This window comes from Salvelinus sp. IW2-2015, linkage group LG32 (assembly GCF_002910315.2).
Source record: "Salvelinus sp. IW2-2015 linkage group LG32, ASM291031v2, whole genome shotgun sequence".
Lineage (NCBI taxonomy): Eukaryota > Metazoa > Chordata > Actinopteri > Salmoniformes > Salmonidae > Salvelinus > Salvelinus sp. IW2-2015.
The window spans coordinates 31,952,103-31,978,153 of NC_036871.1; the positions used below are offsets into that span (position 1 = coordinate 31,952,103).

At 43.1% G+C, this 26,051-nt stretch overlaps 2 protein-coding genes across 5 annotated transcripts in view; both read right to left on the bottom strand.

Moving 5' to 3' along the window:
* The window catches only part of LOC111956628 (complement factor B), a 37,227-nt gene extending 36,743 nt beyond the window's left edge, over positions 1–484 (bottom strand). The window contains exon 1 of one of the 2 annotated variants that reach the window (XM_023977137.2): positions 290–484. In XM_023977137.2, coding sequence (XP_023832905.1) covers positions 290–347 — 58 coding nt within the window. In that variant the 5' untranslated portion in view covers positions 348–484. The remainder of the gene's footprint in view (positions 1–289) is intronic. The other variant, XM_023977138.2, reaches the window with a different exon arrangement.
* A 705-nt stretch (positions 485–1,189) lies between these two features.
* LOC111956634 (DDB1- and CUL4-associated factor 8) lies at positions 1,190–13,328 on the bottom strand. Of its 3 annotated transcripts, none has more exons than XM_023977151.1 (13): positions 13,269–13,328; positions 12,359–12,429; positions 12,106–12,195; positions 11,222–11,853; positions 10,934–11,074; positions 10,379–10,473; positions 10,075–10,185; positions 9,853–9,983; positions 9,499–9,606; positions 9,219–9,349; positions 8,922–9,041; positions 8,674–8,790; positions 1,190–3,988 (listed from the first exon to the last, which is right to left on the bottom strand). In XM_023977151.1, the coding sequence occupies exons 1-13, from the start codon at positions 13,322–13,324 to the stop codon at positions 3,881–3,883; spliced, it is 1,911 nt and encodes a 636-aa protein (XP_023832919.1). In that variant the 5' UTR covers positions 13,325–13,328; the 3' UTR covers positions 1,190–3,880. The 3 variants fall into 3 exon arrangements, with proteins under 3 accessions (XP_023832919.1, XP_070292804.1, XP_023832920.1); XM_070436703.1 differs by having other exon boundaries at positions 13,181–13,321; XM_023977152.2 differs by having other exon boundaries at positions 13,057–13,321.
* Between the last annotated feature and the right edge of the window lie 12,723 nt (positions 13,329–26,051).

Genomic DNA, 26,051 nt, shown 5'->3' on the forward strand with positions numbered 1-26,051 from the left:
TGAGAGAGATGGAGAGAGAGAGACATGAGGGTGTGTGCTTGTGTAATTGGCAGAAGATAGTTTGAACATAACATTATAGGTACAGCATAAAGACAAGTATCTATGGCTCTGTACAGGTCTGAGGCAAAGCTAGGGTTCAGGAAAAAACAATTGTCACTCTTGCCTTTACTAATAGTCATATACACACTATTGCAATACTTTTATTTTCTATCAAAGTATGATTATATTGCTCAACACCTTAAGGAGTAAGACAGCCTAACATAAATACAAACATATACCAATGACTTACCAGTGCAGACAAGGCAGAGAATTAAGGAGTATATCAAAGTCAATATTTCAGGTCTCATCCCTGTGTCTTAAGAGTTGCAGTAGTTGAGACACGGTTTAGAGATGAGCATTTGGGAATGTGCGTTATTTGTGGGCATAAATATGGAGCCTGAGAATTTATGCTGAGAATCGAAAAGGTAGCAAACACTGTTATATCAATAACACGGTCACTGTTTAACTAGGCCACTGTTAAACATACACACACAGCAAAAAACTTGACTTTGGCTTGGACCCATCACTCATGGATTTGCTTTTACAGTAAAAGGAGAGCTCTGAGACAAGGTAATGACCCATAGTTATTTGCCAACAGTCTCCCAGGTATTCCTCAGTGAAGAAGATATTGATTCAAATATTTTCTTAATTTGTGCCTTTATCTTGCTGACAAGAGCCAGTGATTTGCTGAAGGGTGTGTGGATTTCTGTTTGAGCAATTATGTGGGTAGTCTCTAGCCCACTAGTCAGATCAGTTTGTACATTAGGCAACTCCTCCACTGTTCAACAAATAACAGAAGTTAGAAGAAATGGCTTAAGCACACAGACTAACTTTACTGGAAGCCAGGTGGTCTATCATATATCCATACTTGTTCGGTTCCCCATACCTCGGGCAAGCTTAGCATTTTTTTGGTGAAATTCTATACCTTTTCACTCTAAATAATTGAGTTCCTTCCTAGTTAACTTTATTTATATAGTGCTTTTCAAAAGAAGTAACAGTGCTTCACATAAAACAAAATACGTAATAAACACGGACAGGAGAATGAAAAAATATATCTCATTAAAATCATACATTAAAAGAATCTTTATAAAAGTGTCTTCAGTTGTTGGATAACAGAGCCTGATGCCTGAATAAGTTAAAAACAACCATGTCAAAATAACAAGGGATAGTCTTCTGTTTATTGCACAAATCATACATGTTTCCAACTGACCCGGTAGAACACAATATTAGGCAGCAGTGGGATAAATCATTGATCAAAAGCCTAAATATATATACAAGAACAAATAAAAACAGCCAGCAGGACAGAGAAAATTGTAAATTGAAAATGAGAAGGAACCAAACTTGATTCATTGTTTAACTGAATCCTACCGATATACTGTAACAATTGGGGTTGTCATTTACAGAAGAAAAACAAACTAAAGCCATCCTCGTATCTTCATTTTAAAAGTACTTCATCCTCATATATAATATAAACCCCTGCATCAATACCAATCAAATATTTTGACATTTTCTTAAGTCAAACATTGCTAAAGATTATTTCTATACAGTTTTAATATATGTACATGAATTCAAACTTTTATAATCTCACACAAAAAGAGAAAAAGCTGGACTTTATCGCTCTCAAACAAAAACAACTGGCAAGCAGATCGATCCTCCCTCCTCCTGTCCCCCCGGAAGGTCTGACAGGGCAGATGGCCTCAAATACAGATTGAGGAACGGCTTCTTAAATCCCACAAAGGCCAAAGAGAGCCAAACAGCAGTCTCTACATCTGGGCCGAAACCACAAAGCATCTCAAAGTAAGAGTGCTGATCCAGGATCAGTTTCAGATCATAATGAATAAGATTATATGGACAGATCCAAGATCAGCACTGCTACCCAGATGCTTTGATCTCCAGAGACTGATCAACCCCCCGCTTCTCCTTTACGGAGTCTGAACTCTGGCAGAGACTGACAGCTGGCATGAGCCATGGATGTAGGTAGATTCAGGGTTCCTCAAACAGAAAAGTGAGAATCCTTTTGGATGTACTGTATATATATATACAATGAGACCATTCAGGTGTTCCTCAGCAGCCCTCCAGCTCAAAGACGTGTACGCTCAGAGAAAGATGGGATAAGGCTCGCACAGACTACGATTTCAGCCGTCTTATGCCACGATATTGCCATCACAGCCAAAATATCCACATCGCGGTCAAATTCTTAGGTCGTAAACAATTGTTGGACATCTTGGGTCGTTCAGTGTTACAGGGTCTATGGCTTCGACAAAGTTCTAGCCGTGTCAGAAATGTTGGCCTTTATCGTATTGTGTGGCTGGTGTTACGACTAATAACAACATGGCTGACACTGATTATGCACACATTAAGTCAGATTAATATAATAGTTTGATTTAAACATTTACATGCTTTGCAAGAACGATTTCCCTAATAATCTTGTTTACATGACATCTGAAAACAGGCTACTTGATGGGGTTTTGATAAATGCACAAAATCGGCAATCAAAATAAAAGTTCCACCACAACGACCATGTTATTATTGGGATGCCCATTTGATTCTGAGTTCAGACATATATACGTTTGTATGTGAAAACTATTTCTAAGATGCATACTTTAATTTTCTCCAAATTGGCTTGGGAGGCTTGCACTGCTGGTGCTGGCTCATGCACAGATCAAACACAGTGCTGCAGTTGTAATAGCCAATCGCAGAATGTGACAACAGAACTGAAGCAAATTGTACAATCTGGCCAGGTTGATATCAAGATTTTAATTTGGTAACATCGCACAGTGTGACATGTAATAATGGTAAAATACAGATTTTGACGTACAGCGTGGGAAGGCCTTTAGGGAGGTAGAGGCTTAGGTCAGGGTGCTCGTCCCGGAGGAGTGTAAAGGAGGGAGGGGGTTAAGTTGGTGGAAGGAAAGGGAATCTTTCAGCTGGAGCTCTGTTCAAGACACTCCTGCTAAGTGCATATCCCAAACTAAACAACTAGTCAAATACCTGTCTCATTTTACGACGCACCTTTACTTTACTGAGGTGTTCTGGGGAGCCAACATAGCCAATGTTTCATAACAATGCATGGTTGGCCCCTCCAGCGTACACTTGTCTAAGAAACCCAAACATCCCTGATTAAAGTGCACTCAGTAGCATGGGATGGGAGTGGGGGGGTTGTTGGAAGGCGTTGGGCTGAGGGAGTGAAAAAAAATACAAAAATACAGACCACATGCGGATGTTCTGAGGCTAACCCTAGAGAGGTTGTTAGGGGCTCTGGTTTGGCCCTTGAAAAAAAAATGGAGTGAATCACATTTTAGGGTTGATCCAAAGGTCTGAAGGTACATCAACCCCTTTCTTCCCCCACTCTCTTCAAATCCCCTAACAGAAAAGTAGAGGGGAAAGAGAGTGGGGTAACGTGTGCATTGCAGGTGACGGCCAACTGATTGTGAGATGTTGAAGTTCTTATGTTCTCTGGCTTGGCAGAGCATATGTATGGGTGTAGATGAGTCTAACTGGTTGTGTAAGGATGTGAGCACTCATCAGCCTCCCTAGAACCCCATTTAGAATAAAATCAGTGTTGAGAGTGCATCAGCCCCCTCCCCTCAGACTGTGCATGAACACAACTGTCTACAATCACTCCCTGTCTGATTAGAAGTGAGGTTTTGTGTCTGTCTATACTAGTCACCCTCCCTCTCAGTTGTTTGTATGTCTCTGTGTGTGTGTGTGCGTGTACCTTTTTACTGTTACTTCATGGTCTCCCAGTGTTCATGTGTGAGCCAATAGTGCCTGCATATATGCATCAATACTAGGGCAATGCAGTGTGTGTGTGTGTGGCTGGCTTGTATATGTCTTTGGCTCAGGAGGACATGCACTGGACGTGGTCTGGCCCTCCATCCTCTTCATCAGAGGAATCTGGAGAGCTCCATGACTCATCAGTCTCTCCCTCTGCACCCTCCCGACGTGTCTAGGGAAGAGAGAAAAAAAAGAGGGAAAGAAATAAAGCGGGAGAAAGAGAGAGACAGAGAATGCTCAACACAAAAGTCCCTGTAGATACTCCTGGAGAAAAAGAGGGGAGAGAGAGATGTACTGGTTTGATTACTGGAAGAGACGTGGTGGGTGGTGCAGAGGAGCATCCTCCCTCCCCGTCTCAGCCACTCACCTCCAACCAGAGTGTAGGCTCATTACATTTTTCTCGTGACGTGTTAAGGTTTTACCCTAGAAGTTAGTCATCCTTAATCATTTGTGTGTGTAAACTGCATAAGATTTGGCTTGCTATAACAAATCAAATTGTTGCTTTGGTGTTGAATGAGCCAACGCTATTATTTAAAAGTTTTCCCTTGTGGTGTGATCCTACTGATGATGTTTCAGACCCCTTGCTAATTGAGTGAAAAACTCCCTCGCTGAGACTACAGTAGACCGAGTCATAATTAAAATGTTCTAGTAGTAAGTGATAAGCTGTGACTTTTGATAACCTTCTTTGAATTAGGTGTAACATTGTTTTACCCAATTAATATTCGAGGTCCACTTGTATTGCTAATGGTTTTCTGCTAGCAAATGACACTGCTCAACCTCAATTGCCCATACTAGTGTAGCTTGACCTTGAACCATCATTTAGATTAACAATTACATGAGGTGAAAATCTAACACTATTATGTCTGAAAGTGCCCTGCTCTTTAAGTTAGGCGTACTGTTTTTGTTTCAGGACCATATTAGCATTGTTAGTGATCAAAACCTATGCATCACAGGGTACACAACCTCCACTTGTCACCCAATTTGCCCCAGGTCAGATAAGGTAAACCCATATGGTTAATAACCCACTCTTTTCCCAGTCTGTAGGTGTAGACATTAAGTGAACACTAATCTCTGCGCATACCACATGAGTCTTAGTTATTAACATTGATCTTATTTCCCTTTTTGATTTCAACCATCTGACTGGAACTCAGTGATTTATTACTGCCACCCAATATAATTGGTGCACACCTTTTCCAAGGCCATAAAGCCCTTTGTATTTACAGTACACACCCAATGCAGAACCATTCATCATTTTGTATATGTATTTCCCAGAGCCAACAAGCTCTTTTATGTGTACATGCAACTCTTGCAGGGGTATGTATAGCCTCTCAGGAACGACTTATAATACCCTGCTCAAGAGACCATTGGCCAGATGACGCAAGATGTCCCTAAAGAGGCAAAAGCTGCATAGTTTGCTGCCCGTTTTAACCAGTTACAGCCCCTTTACAAAGCAACTCAGAAAGAGTTCCAGCGGGGTGAACTGCATTTTAGGTAGACTCAGAATCGTATTGGTTAGGCATAAAATAATTCCTGGTTGTGTGTTATCTTTTAATCTTGTTCGTAAAACTTGAGGGTACGTTCCTCGTAGTCAACCTGCATTCAGCACTCAAAGTTCCCTCTGTCAGAATTTGTCGAGGTATGACCAATGACGTATATAAACTCTGGATTGCTGATGCTGTCTTGAAGGTCCTCCTAGGGAAACAATGGAATTCTACAGTATTTCAATTAAATGTTAAGGACAAAATTACATGTATTTATTTTTGTTGTTGTAGTGAGAACAGTAACATTAGTACAAAAAAAAACATTCCTTCAGGAAAATGTTTTATTTTTTATGTTTAGCTCACATAATATTTTAAACATATGCATTAATTAAGGTGTCTGTAGTAGAACAAATGTGTCAAAAACAAATGTAGACTAATGCATTTCTATAGCTTCCAAAATATATATWTTTTTTTACAATTGAGTGCTGCCAAGATGGCAGCCCTGTGGTTTTAATACAGCGCCCCCTGTCAGTCATCCAGGGTTTATACACATCATTGGTTAGGACCCATGACAACGTCCAAGTACAGATGGTAAACATGTGCGTGAATTCACTGAAGGAATTCAGAATGCAGTGACTCCAATCCATGTCAACTCTGAGGCGTGTGAGTGATTAACCCTTTTCCTTTCTAGACATTGAACAGACAGCGTCCACTGTTTTCCGCTAAACCCCTCATTGATAACATCTTTATCAACACGACTAAACCTGTCCTCCTTAATGTAGATTTTGGGCAGACTGATACCTGTAAACCACACTTATTTCTTTAGATCCCCTACCCTCTTCACCGCTTACAACCAAGAACCCATTTTAGTGTTGCTCATAAATGACAACCGAGAATCAACTATAAGTACCTTAAATAGGATTAAATTATTTTAAGACCCACTCACTAGCTTCATGTCCTTCCTCTACCCTGATCAAATATACATTTACAAGTTCATATCAAATGTGGGGAGAAGAAAAGGTGATGTCAAATGCTGTTGATGCTCTGATCCATTTGTCCATCAGCTTCAACAGTCCTGCACTCAAAGGATGGCCAACAGGGGGCGAAGTAAAGGAGCGTCAAATTAACATCCATGCCAATGAGAATACACAAGGGCCTCTTCACTGACCAGAGAACAAAGGAGGGGAGCACTCATAACAAGCTCCCAGCAGGAGTCATCCTTCCCCTCTTTTGCTTATCTCACACCTCTAGTCTACACCAAAGCTCCTATCAGGTCAAGGGTGGTAAGTTTAATCGAATGGTAGGTACTCAGACGGCCTGTTGAAGACAGAGACCCAGCAGGGTCCCAATGAAGACTGAAGAATAAGACTCAGCCAAACTACTTTTCCATTGAGAAAAATGGAGAGCATCCAGGGACAAATTCTTATTTCCTCAATGAAACAATGTAAACGGACTGAAAATGACATTGTTGAGATACGTGTGTAATAAGACTGAATTTTACAATGTGTGCGATATGCTTTTCTGACAATTAACAGTTATTACCCTCATTGGTAAACAGAAAAGTATACCGTTTGGTATCTGTGAAATCACGGTCTTCACACAGGCAGTGGAAGACGTTACGAGTGTACAAAGTCACCTCCATTTATGTGGACAATTCATTAACTCATGCCCTGCCATAAGTCACAAAACAATGCAGTCGATGAATGACCCGGTCCCAGGAATTATTCACTCACCTGAGCCAATCACAGCTCTGCTGACGGGACACCTCACCTCTTCCTGTCCAGGACTATAAACGGAATATGTGAATACCACTCCTTTTGTTCAGACTGTAAACCAGCCATATGGTTACTGTCATTTCTGAACTACAGAATTATTCAAGCACTACCCCCTTCGGGGACCTTGAGATACTGGACTTCTGACTCCTTTGCTTTGGACTCAGGATATACCTGAGAGTATCCAGCTCCATCTCACCTCTTTCCCTGATTTAAAATTCAACATGTAACCTGTATGTCACTTCTATTATTACTGTCTATATTCCTCCTGTAATCCCTGCCTTGTTTCATTCTGAAATATGAAGAATAACTGCTTGTTTGATCTTAGGCTCTCTAATCACCATTCCATGTAGGTAACAGATTCTGTAGCCTATCACATAAGTACATCATTTTGCCACATCAATTTTTCCATTCATTGCTTTACCCTGATTATTTCATAAAATAAATTGTAGTTTTATAAAATATCTACTATCTCCAAAAATGCATTGCTGTGTCATTTTAAGAACTTAATTGCCTTCATAATGATAAGTACAACTACAGTTAAATTGTATATATTTTTGTAGTTTCTTGTTGCCTTATAGCAATTGGTACCCCGTTAATAATTTCATAGTAATAAGTGTACACTAGAGCCCGACCTATTTATCAGTTGACTGATATCAACATAAAAAATCTGCCAATATTAGCCTTTTACTGATGTATTTGTATCAATGTTTAATCCACCGAAAAGGAGTGATATTAGACAGAGAAAACGCTTACAGAATTAGACTTGAATTTTTTTGTTTGTATTATTTGTCCAGGAGAGGGCACTCTTTACATGGCTATAAGGCTATCATGCCTTGGAGCGCTACAGCAAGACAGGACACTATCAGCCAACGCAACTACACCAGTCAGAGAGAGTGAACAACTGTGAACTAACTGTTACTGCTTCTAGTCAGTGCTGAGAGGATAGAAGCTTGTCAGCTCAAACTGACCAAAATTAGCACTGGCCATATACGGTTACATGTAATAGTAGGGTGTTGGGAGCCGTGACAAACAATGGATACTATGCCCAAATGTAAAGCAAGTGCCGTGCTAAGAACGTTCAATTCTGTAGTAGTGTTAACGTTACAGCTCTTTAGTGAAGCCTGTGAAATCTGGTGTTATATTTGCTCTTTGCGAAGGGTATTCCTCAAGCTCTGTCATTCAAATGTTTTCAGAGACACTACAAAAACATAGCAGGTTCAAAGTAGCGCTTGATTTATGCTTTTCCTTTCAAGTGACAGAATTCAGTAGCTACTGCCCTACAATCGATTACCACATACTGAAGCTAGATAGTACACATTGTCAATGTATGGGTATGTCGTTTTCCAGCTGGATAGCATGAGGCAGCTCAGTCTTCAGAGGCTAATTTTTTGCTGGAATCAGCGCAGTTCATCCTCCTTTCACTAGAGTAACAGTTTTTCCATTAAAAAATAAAATAATATTTTTGGTACTATCCAGTGATAATAATAAAAATAGATATCAGTTATCGGTAAATATTTGCACTAAAATCGGATCCAAAAATCATATATCGGTCTAGCTCTAGCATACACACCCCTTACAGTGTTATGGTGTGTTCCACTCACCCTCTGGGACCGTCTGTTTCTCATGTGTCTCATGAGGAACCATAGGAGCTGTGTGTCGTACTGATCTCCATGTCGAACAGTGTCCTCGTCACGCTCACGCTTGTTCTTCTTCATCACCTGAACGACCACAACACCAGTCACATCAACACTCACAGCTTTGGTATGCAGAATCCAAGCCTATATGCCATGGGATGTTTGGGATATGTTGAGGTTTGTGTGTGTGGAATCAATGGTATGAACCACCGTACGTCTTTGAGGCCCTTGAGCCCTGTGGGGTTCTCGGCAGTGGGGGCCCAAAGTTTAACATCATGATCCAGACCACTGGTGGCAAGACCTGGGAGGTGAGGGTGGGGCTCCAGGCAGTTCACCTAGGAGAAGAAGTTGAGCTAGAGTCAAATGACAGACAGATTAGTGAGTGAGCATATAACTGTGAAACTGATACTGTTCAATTTCATTTAAGGGTTTTACTTGCACCTGCCCATTATCAAGCCATTTCCTTTGGCCATCATACATCTTCCCACCCACACACCATTTCTCCCTCTCACCACTCCTCCTCTGTCTCCCTCCATGAACTGGACTATGCGAGCTGAGACCTTGTCCCACAGGTAGATGTGTCCACAATCGCTGCCACTGATCACAAACTCACTGCTAGGACCATAGAAGTTAACCCCCTTCACTGTGAGATGGAAAAATAGAGGGGGAGGGGAAAAGACAGCGAGAGAGTATTATACTGGAAGTCACAGTTATAGCATGGTAAAACACCAGTGTTCGTGTTACTTATAATTGACTAGTTCATAATCATTCATTCCCCTTTTAACCCAGTACCTGTAGCGTTGTTGCGATGGCCCTTGTATCGCCTGCAGTAATCTGCACCATCACTGTGGCTGGAGTCAAACAAGTAGATGTCCTCATCATTGTAACTTGTCAGGAGCTCTGAAGCGATAGACAGACATGGGGCGCATTCAGCTGGACGCAACATTTTGGAACGTACAGATAGGCTATTTCTATGTAGAACAAACATTCCTCTCATATGTAGAATAAGGAATCAACTCCGCTCTATTCATGGCATTTCTATCCCTGGTCACTGATGGGGAGGACAAATATGAGGACAGTCATAACAGCAAGAGCCAGAGAAACTCCAACTTCGAATAAAAGTGTGCTTGAGTCCTTGTGTTTTACCTGTTCCATCGTGACTGTACAGTAAGCAGGTAATGTTAGTTTTGGACTCGCTGGACACCAGGTGAGATGGACAGAACTTCTTCAGTACGCCATTATTATCATTCTCATTTATCTTCCTCTGATCATAGATCCTACAGAGATAGAAGGTGAGGAGAGGTAAGAGAGAATCCAAGACAATGCACTTCCTCTGCTTTACGGACACAAGAGGGATTTGAGTCTAACCTGATATACTGATCTCTCCCTCCCACAGCAAAGTGATGTGTGTTGACAGGGTTCACAAAGATGGTATACAACCCCACTTTCTTATCCCCCTCCTTCACCACCACCAGTTTACTAAGATCAAAAGAAAAGAGGAAACAAATAGTAGAAAAAGGGTTAAAAGGCTGTTATGTTCTAAACTTTGACTTAAGTTTTTCCCAGATTGGTCACATGATCAGGAAAAACGAATGGCCTTAGTACAGTAACGTCCAGGCGATCTTGCAGTAATGGCGTTAACACTTGCATATCAGACAGTGATGACACTCACTTGGCAGGCCGGTCGAGGCGAAGGTCGATGCCAAACACCACGGCATCCTCCCCAGCCGACAGAAAACAGCAGGGAGAGTCTGGCTCCAGGGCCAGCTGACACACACAGAGTAAACACAACACACTTAAATCAACTCAGCTTTCAGCTAAAAAAGCTAAAAGCTAAAAAAGGCTTAGAACGGCCGCATCTTAAATGACAACCCATTCCCCACAGTACGGAGGAAAGGGTGTCATTTGGCTATGAAAAGCCAACTGAAAATTATTCATGATTATTATTTGACCATGCTTGTCACTTATGAACATTTTGAACATCTTGGCATAGTTCTGTTATAATCTCCACCCGGCACAGCCAGAAGAGTACTGGCCACCCCTCATAGCCTGGTTCCTCTCTAGGTTTCTTCCTAGGTTTTGGCCTTTCTAGGGAGTACGGTCTCCATACCTTGTGTGGTATACACACGGTCTCCATACCTTGGTGTGGTATACACACGGTCTCCATACCTTGTGTGGTATACACACGGTCTCCATACCTTGTGTGGTATACACACGGTCTCCATACCTTGTGTGCTGCCCCTTTATGCTGAGCCACTCTCTTGGTGTTCTTGCAGCGTTGCATGGCAGAGAGCTCAGCCACTCTGATCTGACCGTCCCGGGCACACATGGCCAGAGTTGAGTCTCCACTGTGGGGAAGAAACTTGGCCTTTGGAGGAAGAAAGGTACATTTCAACATCTCTCAAAAGGTCCTGAACCATATTTCTAGCTTTCCTTTCATATTTTTCACATGGTTTCTCAATGGTTGTCAACAACACCAGAAGTGTTCCCCTCCTTTCTATGCTCTCCTCCTCACCTGAAAGACATTGCTCTTATGCCCACTGTCAAACTCCAGCTCAGCCCGACGACGTGCCCAGTCCCACACCACCACCCGTAGGTCATCACTGCCAGAGGCCAGGCGTGTGCCTGAGGGGTTGAAGTGCAGGGTGTTCACACAGCCGGTGTGTCTCTCCAGGCGCCCTTGTAGCTCCAGCCTCTGGACCAGCCCCCGCGCGCCACACACACGTCTCACAAACTGGTGTGAGCCCCGGCCAATCTCCCTCAACTGCAGGGAGGGCACCGCCCGCCATGATGGCCTGCCAAGATCACGCAGCTCCTCCCCCAGCCACACGTCCATGGCCTGCTCGTCTTCCTCTTCTTGCTCTTCCTCCTCCTCATCATCCTCCACTTCAGAGCTGGAGGAGTGGTGAGCGGTGCCACCGCTCGGGCGGTTCCTCTTTCTGGCGGCCCTCTTACCTGCATCTCTCTCCTTCACTCTCTCTCTTCTACCCCCCTCACCATCTCGCTCCCCTTCCTCGTTCAGGGAGTAGAGGCCGCTGCCGTCCATGCTGTCTGTGTCTTCCTCCTCCTCTCCCTCGCCAGGCACCTTCTCACCCTCTGCATCTGGCATTGGCTTGTCCTTTGCGCTGTCTCCTGCCTTTTTGGGAGCTGAGGGAAAGATGAGGAAGTTGTCACACATTGACAAAAAAAGTGCCTCTGTCAAGAAGCAGGGAGGAAACTTATCCACTGTAAAACAAATTGTTTGTAGAGTGTATAATATCAAAGTTATAGTGTCCTGTGTGTTGTGGCTACATGTTGGACTATGACAACAACAGTCCTCTTATACTGCACTGGTTTGAGTCTATGATTACCTGCTTAAGATCCAGACTGTCCCTCTGGTTTGAGTCTATGATTGATTACCTGCTTGAGAGCCAGACTGCCCCTCTGTGGCTGTGGAAGCATCTCCCTCCCCACACTGGTCCTCTCCTGGATCTGGCTCCTCAGACCCACCTGACAACCACACACAGATATGGCCACACATTCACATTAGTCTTACATAGCTGGCTCTGGTAGTGTGGCTTACTAGTAGTAGTTCAACAACAGCGTATGTTCGTATTCCAAGTCGGCCAACAGTGAGGCCTGGGTGATCAGTAAGGCCTATGTGATCCCTCACCATTAAGCTCACTGGATTTACCATCTGCCTCAGCCATCCTGCTTCTCTCTTCGTGTGGACAGGAGGAGAGCCTGGAATGAAACCGAGGCAGGGTCAAATGAATTAGTCTGCCGGCTGCTTTTGAAGACTCCTAATAATAATAAATATATATATTGCCAGTAATTGCAATATGTCCAAACAACTGACATGGCCTTTGTTAAAGCAAGGTAGCAAGACATGTCACTCAACAAGTCAGCTAGCTGTGACTGATGAACGAATTATGTTCTCAAGTCACGGTATGATTGGAAATCTTGCAAACTAGCCAACCTAGTTAGCTAACATATCAGCAACTAAATTAAATCGAGTGCACACTAAAACATGAAACTAGCTGCCAGTCTCTAGTTAGCTAACATAGGACTTGCAGCCTGTAGCTTGGAATTGGAAGTAAGTTAGCTAGCTAACGTTAGCTGTCAAACTAATCTTAGCTAGCTGCTGCAGCAACACTGACATTTAACAAAAATCAAAACAGCTGACTGGCCACCATGTCCATTCTGCTGTAGAGATATTAACTACTTATTCTGTTAGTTGATTGGATTAGCAAATGTACATATTTTGGTACATTTAGTTCAACGTTGTTCAGGAATTTGACCAATTTCACGCCAGTTAAAATTAGTAAACAGCTATGGCTGGCATGCTAGCTAGCTAGCTAAAGCTGTTACCTCTAACTACAAGTCTTAGGCCCGATGAGCGGAGCTAGCTACAGTACGTCGTTTGTTCTAATCTTCGGCGCAGATTTATTGTCTTCAACCTACTATACTAACGTTACTTAGCTAGCTATAGCACCTTGGACAGAAAATCTTGGAGTAAAAACACACGACATGAAGGATGCGTGTCAAAAGAAACAGTCAAATTAAAGACTATGTGCGCTCACGAGTGTGTGCTAGCTCTGTTTATGTTTTGACTGTTCAGCTTCTGTTTTTCGGTCATTCCTTTTCCGGCGAAGGATTTCTTTCGCCGGAAATGTGGGTCTGTGTATAAATAATGTACCGTGTCATCAAATGTAAATATTGTGAATATGTTGTTGTGGAAATTCTTACACAGGGACACTCAAAGTCAATCTGAAATGAATCATTGTTTATTTGTCAGCGCGCTGGAGAGGTTCCAACCAACTCAATGCACCATCGTACACATGCCAATCAGGAGCTCTCCCTGGGCAGTCCCAGCATTTGCCTTTTACACGGCTATAACAGACAAGCTATATTTGCATGATTTAGCATAATTAATTAAGCATTACCATTTTGTTTAATTCATGTGACGACCAATACAGGTTCATAACATGTGGCAGACCAATAGCTCAAGAGGCTTCTTCTCTCTAAGCTGAGACCTTGAAACGGAGATATCTTTCGTTCTCAAAACAAGGTCTGGGCGCACTGCCAAATTGCAGCTACTGATAGGGAGGATTCATTCAGTCAGCCACTTGCATGAACACAGAAATTGGTTTATAGAACAGCACATGAATAGAACACAGAAATTAGTTATAAGAAAAGCAACAAACATTAAAATTCCCATTACAATGTAAAAAAGTGATTTTAGGTGAAAATTGTTTCCCACCTGTAGGACACTCAAAATGGCATCGTTATACGCATGATTGATTGATCCACATACCAATTATACCCTATCAATTGTTATGCCATTTATTATTACGATTTAGTAACTCAGAAAAGCTTTCGGGCCTGGGTGATTTCAAACCACCAACCTTTAAATTAACAGTCTAAGGCAGCAGAGAAGATTGAGGGTATTCGATTAATCTCACCCGGGCACTGGGTTGGGTGTAGCTTGCATCGGGTGAAGTGATTGCATTCTGGAACATGTGTGGTGACACTGGTAACTAATGGCATCTACGGTTGTGTCTGAAATGATTTTACATAGCAGGTTAGAAGAACTAACACAGCAGGTTAGGATAATTAACTTAGCAGGATAGGATAATTTGGTTGAGGTTAGGAAAAGGTTAGGATTTTATGGAAAAGAGATGTTGTACGTTTCTGAATGATGCATCATGCTACCTTGTTGACAAGATGACAGAGCGGCACAGCCTTTGTTTCTCAAATGATTGCCGCGCCTGGTTCACAAACTACTTCTCTGATAGAGTTCAGTGTGTCAAATCGGAGGGCCTGTTGTCCGGACCTCTGGCAGTCTCTATGGGGGTGCCACAAGGTTAAATTCTCGGGCCGACTCTCTTCTCTGTATACATCAATGATGTCGCTCTTGCTGCTGGTGATTCTATGATCCACCTCTACGCAGACGACACCATTCTGTATACTTCCGGCCCTTCTTTGGACACTGTGTTGACTAACCTCCAGACGAGCTTCAATGCCATACAGCTCTCCTTCCATGGCCTTCAACTGCTCTTAAATGCAAGTAAAACTAAATTCATGCTCTTCAACTGACCACTGCCTGCAGCTGCCCGCCCGTCCAGCATCACTACTCTGGACGGTTCTGACTTCGAATATGTGGACAACTACAAATACCTAGGTGTCTGGTTAGACTGTAAACTCTCCTTCCAGACTCACATTAAGTATCTCCAATCCAAAATTAAATCTAGAATTGGCTTCCTATTTCGCAACAAAGCCTCCTTCACTCATGCAGCCAAACATACCCTTGTAAAACTGACCATCCTACCGATCCTCGACTTTGGCGATATCATTTATAAAATAGCCTCCAACACTCTACTCAACAACTTGGATGCAGTCTATCACAGTGCCATCTGTTTTGTCACCAAAGCCCCATATACCACCCACCACTGCGACCTGTACGCTCTCGTTGGCTGGCCCTCGCTTCATACCCGTCGCCAAACCCACTGGCTCCAGGTCATCTACAAGTCTGTGCTAGGTAAAGCCCCGCCTTATCTCAGCTCACTGGTCACCATAGCAGCACCCAACCATAGCACGCGCTCCAGCAGGTATATCTCACTGGTCACCCCCAAAGCCAATTCCTCCTTTGGCAGCCTTTCCTTCCAGTTCTCTGCTGCCAATGACTGGAACGAACTGCAAAAATCACTGAATCACTGACTCATATCTCCCTCACTAGCGTTAAGCACCAGCTGTCAGAGCAGCTCACAGATCACTGCACCTGTACATAGCCCATCTGTAAACAGCCCATCCAACTACCTCATCTCCATACTGTATTTATTTATTTATCTTGCTCCTTTGCACCCCAGTATCTCTACTTGCACAGTCATCTTCTGCACATCTACCATTCCAGTGTTTAATTGCTATATTGTAATTACTTCGCCACCATGGCCTATTTATTGCCTTAACTCCCTTATCTTACCTCATTTGCACACACTGGATATAGACTTTTTTTTTAATTTTCTACTGTATTATTGACTGTACGTTTGTTTATTCCATGTGTAACTCTGTGTTGTTGTATGTGTCAATCTGCTGTGCTTTATCTGGCCAGGTCACAGTTGTAAATGAGGACTTGTTCTCAACTAGCCTACCTGGTTAAATAAAAGTAAATAAATAAAAAAGATTGCTGCCCTATGTAGAGTTGAAGTCGGAAGTTTACATACAGATTAGCCAAATTCATTTAAACTCAGTTCTTCAGTTCTGCCCACAAATGTTCTATGGGATTGAGGTCAAGGCTTTGTGATGGCCACTCCAATACTTTGACTTTGTTGTCCATAAGCCATTTTGGCACAACTTTGGAAGTATGCTTGGGGTGGTTGTCCATTTGGAAGACTCATTCGCGATCAAGCATTAACTTCCTAACTGATGTCTTGAGATGTTGCTTCAATATATCCACATTATTTTCCTGCCTCATGATGCCATCTATTTTGTAAAGTGCACCAGTCCCTCCTGCAGCAAAGCACCCCCACAACATGATGCTGCCACCCCTGTGCTTCACGGTTGGGATGGTGTTCTTCGGCTTGCAAGCATCCCCCTTTTTCCTCCAAACATAACGATGGTCATTATGGCCAAACAGTTCTATTTTTGTTTCATCAGACCAGAGGACATTTCTCCAAAAAGTATGATCTTTGTCCCCATGTGTAGTTGTAAACTGTAGTCTGGCTTTTTTATGGAGGTTTTGGACCAGTGGCTTCTTCCTTGCTGAGTGGCCTTGCAGCTTATGTCGATATAGGACTCGTTTTACTGTGGATATAGATACTCTTGTACCGGTTTCCTCCAGCATCTTCACAAGGTCCTTTGCCCTACGCCTCACTGCATAACACGGTGCCTGCCCGGTCACTCTCTCCCCACGGCAAACACGAGAAGTTGGCTCAGGTCTATGACCTGACTCCGCCAATCTCCCCGTGTTCCCCCCCCAAACATTTCTGGGGCTGCCTCTCGTGCACGCCTCCTCGAGCCAACTCCTCGTAGCGTCGCCGCTCCGCCTTAACTGCCTCCAGCTCCTCTTTGGAACGGTGATACTCTCCCGTCTGTGCCCAGGGTCCCTTGCCGTCAAGGATTTCCTCCCATGTACAACTCTCCAACCAATGCTGCTCGCTCCTACCACGCTGCTTGGTCCTTTGGTGGTGGGTAGTTCTGTAACGGCCGTCTGAAGAAGAAGGTGACCAAAGCGCAGCGTGGTAAGTGTTCATCATTTATTAAATAAAAACTGAACACTGAAATACAAAAAACAACAAAGCGAACAACCGAAACAGTTCTGTCTGGTGCAGACACAAAAAACAGAAAACAACTACCCACAAAACCCCTGTGGGCAAGAGCTACCTAAGTATGGTTCTCAATCAGAGACAACGATAGACAGCTGCCTCTGATTGAGAACCACACCCGGCCAAACAACAAAGAAATACAAAACATAGAATGCAAAACATAGAATGCCCACCCCAACTCATGCCCTGACCAAACCAAAATAGAGACATGAAAAAGGAACTAAGGTCAGGGCGTGACATACATCCACAGGTACACCTCCAATTGCCTGAAATTATGTCAATTAGCCTATCAGAAGCTTCTAAAGCCATTACATAATTTTCTGGAATTTTCCAAGCTGTTTAAAGGCATAGTCAACTTAGTGTACGTAAACTTCTGACCCACTGGAATTGTGATACAGTGAATTATAAGTGAAATAATCTGTCTGGAAACAATTTTTGGAAAAATTACTTGTGTCATGCAAAGTATATGTCCTAACCGACTTGCCAAAACTATAGTTTGTTAACAAGAAATTAGTGGTTGAAAAACGAGTTTTAATGACTCCAACCTAATTGTATGTAAACTTTCGACTTCAACTGTATAATGAGCTTTAAAAGTATTGGGACCGTGACACAGTTTTTGTTGTTTCGGCTCCGTACTCCGGCACTTTGGATTTTAAATTATATAATGACTATGAGGTTAAAGTGCAGACTGTCAGCTTTAATTTGAGGATATTTCCATCCATATTAGGTGAACCATTTAGGAATTACAGCACTTTGCGTACATAGTCCCCCCCATATTAGGGGACCAAAAGTATTGGGACAAATTCACGTATATGTAAACAACAAAACATGTGTCATGGTCCCAATACTTTTGGAGCTCTTCATTGAACACTGGTAACTTCAATAGCATTTACATACTGTTTTACCACATCATACACTGTATTCTAGTCATGGCTCATCCTATGTAGCTAATGCTGCATACACCTCTTCTATTAATATAATGTCCATGCACACTATTCACATTCATATACTGTGCATTCGGAAAGTATTCAGACCCCTGCCCTTTATCCACATTTTGTTATGTTACAGCCTTATTCTAAAATGGATTAAATAAATATTTTCCTCATCAATCTACACAAAATACCCCATAATGACAAAGCAAAAACAGGTTTAGAAATTTTAGCAAATGTGCTGTACAGAAACCCAGACAGTGAGCAATGCAGATGTAGAAGCATGGTTGCTAGGAAAAACTCCCTAAAAAGGCCAGAACCTAGGAAGAAACCTAGAGAGGAACCAGGCTCTGAGGACTGGCCACCTGATTAAAACAGAACATGGCCAAGATGTTCAAATGTTCATAGATGACCTGCAGGGTCAGATAATAATAATCACAGTGGTTGTAGAGGGTGCAACAGGTCAGCACCTCAGGAGTAAATGTCAGTTGGCTTTTCATAGCCGATCATTCAGAGTTAGAGACAGCAGGTGCGGTAGAGAGAGGTTCCAAAATAGCAGGTCCGGGACAAAGTAGCATGTCCAGTGAACAGGTCAGGGTTCCATAGCTGCAGGCAGAACAGCTGAAACTGGAGCAGCGGCACGGCCAGGTGGACTGCGGACAGCAAGGAATCATCAGGCCAGGTAGTCCTGAGGCATGGTCCTAGGGCTCAGGTCCTCTGAGAGAAGAGAGAAAGAGAGAGAAAGAGAGAGAGAGGGGAAAGAGAAAAAGAGAGAGAGAGAATTAGAGGGAGCATACTTAAATTCACACAAGACATCGGATGAGACAGGAGAAATACTCCAGGTATAACAGACTGACCCTAGCCCTCCGACACAAACTATTACAGCATAAATACTGGAGGCTGAGACAGGAGGGTTCGGGAGACACTGTGGAACTGTCTGACATTACCCCCGGACAGGGCCAAACAGGCAGGATATAACCTCATCCACTTTGCCAAAGCACAGCCCCCACACCCCTAGAGGGATATCTTCAACCATCAACCTACTACCCTGAGACAAGGCCAAGTATAGCCCACAAAGATCTCCCCCACGGCACGAACCCGAGGTGGGCACCAACCCGGACAGGAAGATCACGTCGGTGACTCAACCCACTCAAGTGACACACCCCTCCTAGGGATGGCATGAAAGAGCACCAGTAAGCCAGTGACTCAGCCCCTGTAATAGGGTTAGAGGCAGATAATCCCAGTGGAGCGAGGGGAACCGGCCAGGCAGAGACAGCAAGGGCGGTTCGTCGCTCCAGTGCCTTTCCGTTCACCTCCCTGGGCCAGACTACACTCAATCATAGGACCTACTGAAGAGATGAGTCTGCAATAAAGACTTAAAGGTTGAGACAGAGTCTGCGTCTCTCACATGGATAGGCAGACCATTCCYTAAAAATTGAGCTCTATAGGAGAAAGCCCTGCCTCCAGCTGTTTGCTTAGAAATTCTAGGGACAATAAGGAGGCCTGCATCTTGTGACCGTGGCGTATGTGTAGGTATGTACGGCAGGACCAAATCAGAAAGATGGGTGAGCAAACCCATGTAATGCTTTGTAGATTAGTAGTAAAACCTTGAAATCAGCCCTAGCCTTAACAGGAAGCCAGTTAAGGCTAGGGCTCTAGTTAAGCTAGAGAGGCTAGCACTGGAGTAATATGATCAAATTCTTTGGTTCTAGTCAAGATTCTAGCAGCCAAGTTTAGCAATAACTGAAGTTTATTTAGTGCTTTATCCGGGTAGCCGGAAAGTAGAGCATTGCAGTAGTCTAATCTACATGTGACAAAAGCATGGATACATTTTTCTGCATCATTTTTGGACAGAAAGTTTCTGATTTTTGCAATGTTACGAAGAAGGAAAAAAGCTGTCCTTGAAATATTCTTGATATGTTCGTCAAAAGAGAGATCAGGGTCCAGAGTAACGCCGAGGTCCTTCACAGTCTTACTTGAGATAACTGTACAACCATCAAGATTAATTGTCAGATCCGACAGAAGATCTCTTTGTTTCTTGGGACCTAGAACTAGCATCTCTGTTTTGTTCGAGTTTAAAAGTAAAACATTTGCCGCCATCCACTTCCTTATGTCTGAAACACAGGCTTCCAGGGAAGGCAATTTTGGGGCTTCACCATGTTTCATCGAAATGTACAGCTGTGTATCGTCCGCATAGCAGTGAAAGTTTGAATGTTCGAATGTCCGAATGACATCACCAAGAGGTAAAATATATAGTGAAAACAATAGTGGTCTTTAAATTGAACCTTGAGGAACACCGAAATTTACAGTTGATTTGTCAGAAGACAAACCATTCACAGAGACAAACTGATATCTTTCCGACAGATAAGATCTAAACCAGGCCAGAACTTGTCCGTGTAGACCAATTTGGGTTTCCAATCTCTCCAAAAGAATGTGGAGATCGATGGTGTCAAAAGCAGCACTAAGGTCTAGGAGCACGAGGACAGATGCAGAGCCTTGGTCTGGTGATGATAAAAAGGTAATTTATCACTTTCACAAGTGCAGTCTCAGTGCTATGATGGGGTCTGAAACCAGACTGAAGCATTTCGTATACATTGTTTGTCTTCAGGAAGGCAGTGAGTTGCTGCACAACAGCTTTTTCTAGCATTGTTGAGAGGAATTGGAGATTCGATATAGGCTGATAGTTTTTTATATTTTCTGAGTCAAGGTTTGGCTTTTTCAAGAGAGGCTTTATTACTGCCACTTTTAGTGAGTTTGGTACACATCCGGTGGATAGGTAGCCATTTATTATGTTCAACATAGGAGGGCCAAGCACAGGAAGCAGCTCTTTCAGTAGTTTAGTTGGAATAGGGTCCTGTATGCAACCTGAAGGTTTAGAGGCCAAGACTATTTTCATCAATGTGTCAAGAGATATAGTATTAAAAAGCTTTAGTTTCTCCCTTGATCCTAGGTCCTGGCAGTGTTGTGTAGACTCAGGACAACTGAGCTTTAAAGCGGAGTCCGTAATTTGCTCTCTAATGATCATGATCTTTTCGTCAAATAAGTTTATCACTGCTGAAGTGAAAGCCATCCTCTCTTGGGGAATGCTGCTTTTTAGTTAGCTTTGCGACAGTATAATTTTTTMGGGGGGGATTGTTCTTATTCTCCTCAATTAAGTTGGAAAAATAGGATGATCGAGCAGCAGTGAGGGCTCTTCGATACTGCACGGTACTGCCTTTCCAAGCTAATCGGAAGATTTCCAGTTTGGTGTAGTGCCATTTCCGTTCCAATTTTCTGGAAGCTTGCTTTAGGGCTCTGGTATTTTCTGTATACCAGGGAGCTAGTTTCTTATGACAAATGTTTTTTGTTTTTAAGGGTGCGACTGCATCTAGGGTATTATGCAAGGTTATATTTAGTTCCTCAGTTAGGTGGTTAACCGATTGTTGTACTCTGACATCCTTGGGTAGGTGGAGGGAGTCTGGAAGGGCATCTAGGAATCTTTGTGTTGTCTGAGAATTTATAGCACGGCTTTTGATGATCCTTGGTTGGGGTCTGAGCAGATTATTTGTTGCGATTGCAAACGTAATTAAATGGTGGTCCGATAGTCCAGGATTATGATGAAAAACATTAAGATCCACAATATTTATTCCACGGGACAAAACTAGGTCCAGAGTATGACTGTGGCAGTGAGTAGGTCCAGAGACATGTTGGACAAAACCCACTGAGTCGATGATGGCTCCGAAAGCCTCTTGGAGTAGGTCTGTGGACTTTTCCATGTGAATATTAAAGTCACCAAAATGTGAATATTATCTGCCATGACTACAAGGTCCGATAGGAATTCAGGGAACTCAGTGAGGAACCCTGTATTTGGCCCCAGAGGCCTGTAAAACAGTAGCTATAAAGAGTGATTGAGTAGGCTGCATAAATTTCATGACTAGAAGCTCAAAAGACAAAAACACAGTCATTTTTGGGGGGTAAATTGAAATTTGCTATCGGGATGCGGGGGGGATACGGTCACACGTATAACCAGGAGGAGAGGCCTCATTTAACACAGTAAATTCATCAGGCTTAAGCCATGTTTCAGTCAGGACAATCACATCAAGATTATGATCAGTGATTAGTTCACTGACTATAACTTCCTTGGGAGTGAGGGATCTAACATTAAGTAGCCCTATTTTGAGATGTGAGATATCACAACATCTCTCTTTATTCCAGTGAGATTGCTAAAGCGAACACCGCCATGTTTAATTTTGCCCAACCTAGATCGAGGCACAGACACGGTCTCAATGGGGGTAGCTGAGCTGACTACACTAAGCTGGCAGGGTGGCTAACAGCCTGCTGCCTGGCCTGCACCCTATCTCATTGTGGAGCTAGAGGAGTTAGAGCCCTGTCTATGTTCATAGATGAGAGCACCTCTCCAGCTAGGATGGAGTCCGTCCAGCAGGCCAGGCTCGGTACTGTTTGTGGGTGTCCCAGAAAGAGGGCCAATTATCTACAAATTCTATCTTTTGGGAGGGGCAGAAAACAGTTTTCAACCAGCGATTGGGTTGTGAGACTTCTGTAGAGCTCATCACTCCCCCTAACTGGGAGGGGGCCAGAGACAATTACTCGATGCCGACACATCTTTCTAGCCGATTTACACGCTGAAGCTATGGTGTGCTTGGTGACCTCTGACTGTTTCATCCAACATCGTTGGTGCCGACGTGGATAACAATATCCCTATACTCTCTACACTCGCCAGTTTTAGCCTTAGCCAGCACCATCTTCAGATTAGCCTTCACGTCGGTAGCCCTGACCCTGGTAAACAGTGTATGATCACTGGATGATTATTTTTAAGTCTAATACTACGGGTAATGGAGTCGCCAATGACTAGGGTGTTCAATTTGTCAGAGCTAATGGTGGGAGGCTTTGGCGTCTCAGACCCCGTAACGGGTGGAGGAGAGACCAGAGAAGGCTCGGCCTCTGACTCCGACTCGTTGCTTAATGGGGAGAACCGGTTGAAAGTTTCTGTCGGCTGAATGAGCGACACCAGTTGAGCATTCCTACAGCATTTCCTCCCAGAAGCCATGAGTACATTGTCCGGTTGTGGGGACTGTGCGAGGGGATTTTTACTACAATCTGTACTTATTGGTGGCACAGACGTTGTTTCATCCTTTCCTACACTGAAATGACCCTTGCCTAACGATTGCGTCTGAAGCTGGGCTTGCAGCATGGCTATCATCGCCATAAGCCGATCGTTCTCCTGTATATTATGAGTACAGCGACTGCGGTTAGAAGGCATAATGATAATGCTACTACTTAGCTTCGGCTGGTGTAGGTCGTGAAGAACCATGTCCAGATAAAACATCCAGGGTGAAAAAGTTGAATGAAAAAAGTTGAGCGAGGAAAAAAAWAAAAAWAAATCAAAACCGTAATGTTGGCAGGTAGCAAAGAAACGTTAGCAACAAACCGCACAGCAGCACGTAAATAAGTCTACAAGCTGTGACCGGAAAAAAAACATCTCTGCAGCACTCCACCAATCCACCACTCCTCAGTAAAAGGCCCATGACAGCCCGCTTGGAGTTTGCCAACAGGCACCTAAAGGAATCTCAGACCATGAGAAACAAGATTCTCTGGTCTGATGAAACCGAAATGTAACTATTTGGCCTGTATGCCAAGCGTCACATCTGGAGGAAATCTGGCACCATCCCTATGGTGAAGCATGGTGGTGGCAGCATCATGCTGTGGGGATGTTTTTCGGAAGCAGGGTCTGGGAGACTAGTCAGGATCGAGGGAAAGATTAACAGAAAAAAGAACAGAGAGATCCTTGATGAAAACCTGCTCCAGAGCGCTCAGGACCTCAGACTGGGGCGAAGGTTCACCTTCCAACAGGACAACGACCTTAAGCACACAGCCGAGACAACGCAGGTGTGGCTTCGGGGCAAGTCTCTGAATGTCCCAGCCAGAGCCTGGACTTGAACCCGATCGAACATCTCTGGAGAGACCTGAAAATATCTGTGCAGCGACACTACCCATCCAACCTGACAGAGTTTGAGAGGATCTGCAGAGAAGAATGGGAGAAACTCCCCAAATACAGGTGTGCCAAGCTTTTAGTGTCATACCCAAGAAGACTGGAGGATGTAATTGCTGCCAAAGGTGCTTCAGCAGAGTAGTGAGTAAAGGGTCTGAATACTTATGTAAATGTGTTAAGGTGAAAAAAACATTTAATACATTTTAGATGAAAGCTGTAACGTAACAAAATGTTGAAAAAGTTAAGGGGTCTGAATCCTTTCCGAATGCATTTGTATTCCATTGGCGTTGGCTAATGAGGATACAAATAAATGCAATTTWAAAAAAAAATGATACATAAAATAAAAATAAATCAGGATTCTGACTTTGCTCCTTCTGATATTGCTCGTTCTGATGTTTTCATTTTTTGTTCTTTTTTAAAAAACTTTTAGATTATGGGTGTATTGTAATTGTATTGCTAGATATTGTTCCATTGTTGGAGCTTGAAACCTATGACAACATCTGCAAGTCAAGTGCAAGTTCTTGTTAAGTTTAAGTGGCGACCCGTCATTTAGGGCAGGTGGGACAGAGCCCCACCTGTTTAGCTAAATATATATATTGTACCAGTCAAAAGTTTGGACACACCTACTCATTCCAGGGTTTTTCTATATTTTGACTATTTTTTACATTGTAGAAAAATAGGGAAGTCATCAAAACTATTAAATAACACATATGGAATCAATTAACAGGTGAAAGTTAAAGTTAATTTGTGGAATTTCTTTCCTTTTAATGCAGGTTTTTCTCTTCTCCCCCCCCCCCCCCCAGCTAGTGCTTTAGACCACTGCGCCACTCGGGAGGCCTACCTTTTTAATGCATTTGAGCCAGTCATTTGTGTTGTGACAAGGTAGAGGGGGTATACAGAAGACAGCCCTATTTGGTAAAAGACCAAGGCCATATCATGGCAAGAACAGCTCAAATAAGCAAAGAGAAACAACAGTCCATCATTACTTTAAGACATGAAGGTGAGTCAGTCCGGAAAATGTCAAGAACTTTGAAAGTTTCTTCAAGTGCAGTCGCAAAAACCATCAAGCGCTATGATGAAACTGGCTTTCATGAGGACCGCCACAGGAAAGGAAGACCCAGAGTTACCTCTGCTGCAGACGATAATGTTATTAGAGTTAACTGCAATTCAGATTGCAGCCCAAATAAATGCTTCACAGAGTTCAAGTAACATACGTATCTCAACATCAACTATTCAGAGGAGAATGAGTGAATCAGGCCTTCATGGTTGAATTGCTGCAAAGAAACCATTACCAAAGGACACCAATAATAAGAAGAGACATACTTGGGCCAAGACACACGAGCAATGGACATTAGACCGGTGGAAATCTGTCTTTTGGTCTGATGAGTCCAAATGTGCGCTTTTTGGTTCCAACCGCTGTCTTTGTGAGACGCAGAGTAGGTGAACGGATGATCTCCGCATGTGTGGCTCCCACCGTGAAGCATGGAGGAGGAGGTGGGATGGTGTGGGGGTGCTTTGTGGTGACAATTTCTGTGATTTATTTAGAATTCAAGGCACACTTAACCAGCATGGCTACCACAGCATTCTGCAGCAATACTCCACCCCATCTGGATTGCGCTTAGTGGGACTATCATTTGGTTTTCAACAGGACAATGACCCAACACACCTCCAGGCTATGTAAAGGCTATTTGACCATGAAGGAGAGTGATGCATCAGAAGACCTGGCTTCCACAATCACCCGACCTCAACCCAATTGAGATGGTTTGGGATGAGTTGGACCGCAGAGTGAAGGAAAAGTAGCCAACAAGTGCTCAGCATATGTGAGAACTCCTTCAAGACTGTTGGAAAAGCATTCTAGGTGAAGCTGGTCGAGAGAATGCCAAGCGTGTGCAAATCTGTCATCAAGGCAAAGGGTGGCTACCTTGAAGAATCTCAAATATTAAATATATTTTGATTTGTTTAACAATTTTTTGGTTACTACATGATTCCATGTGTGTTATTTCATCGTTTTGTAGAAAATAGTAAAAATAAAGAAAAACCCTTGAATGAGGAGGTGTGCCCAAACTTTTGACTGGTCCTGTATATATATATATATATTAAAAAAATGTTTTAACCAATCTTGAT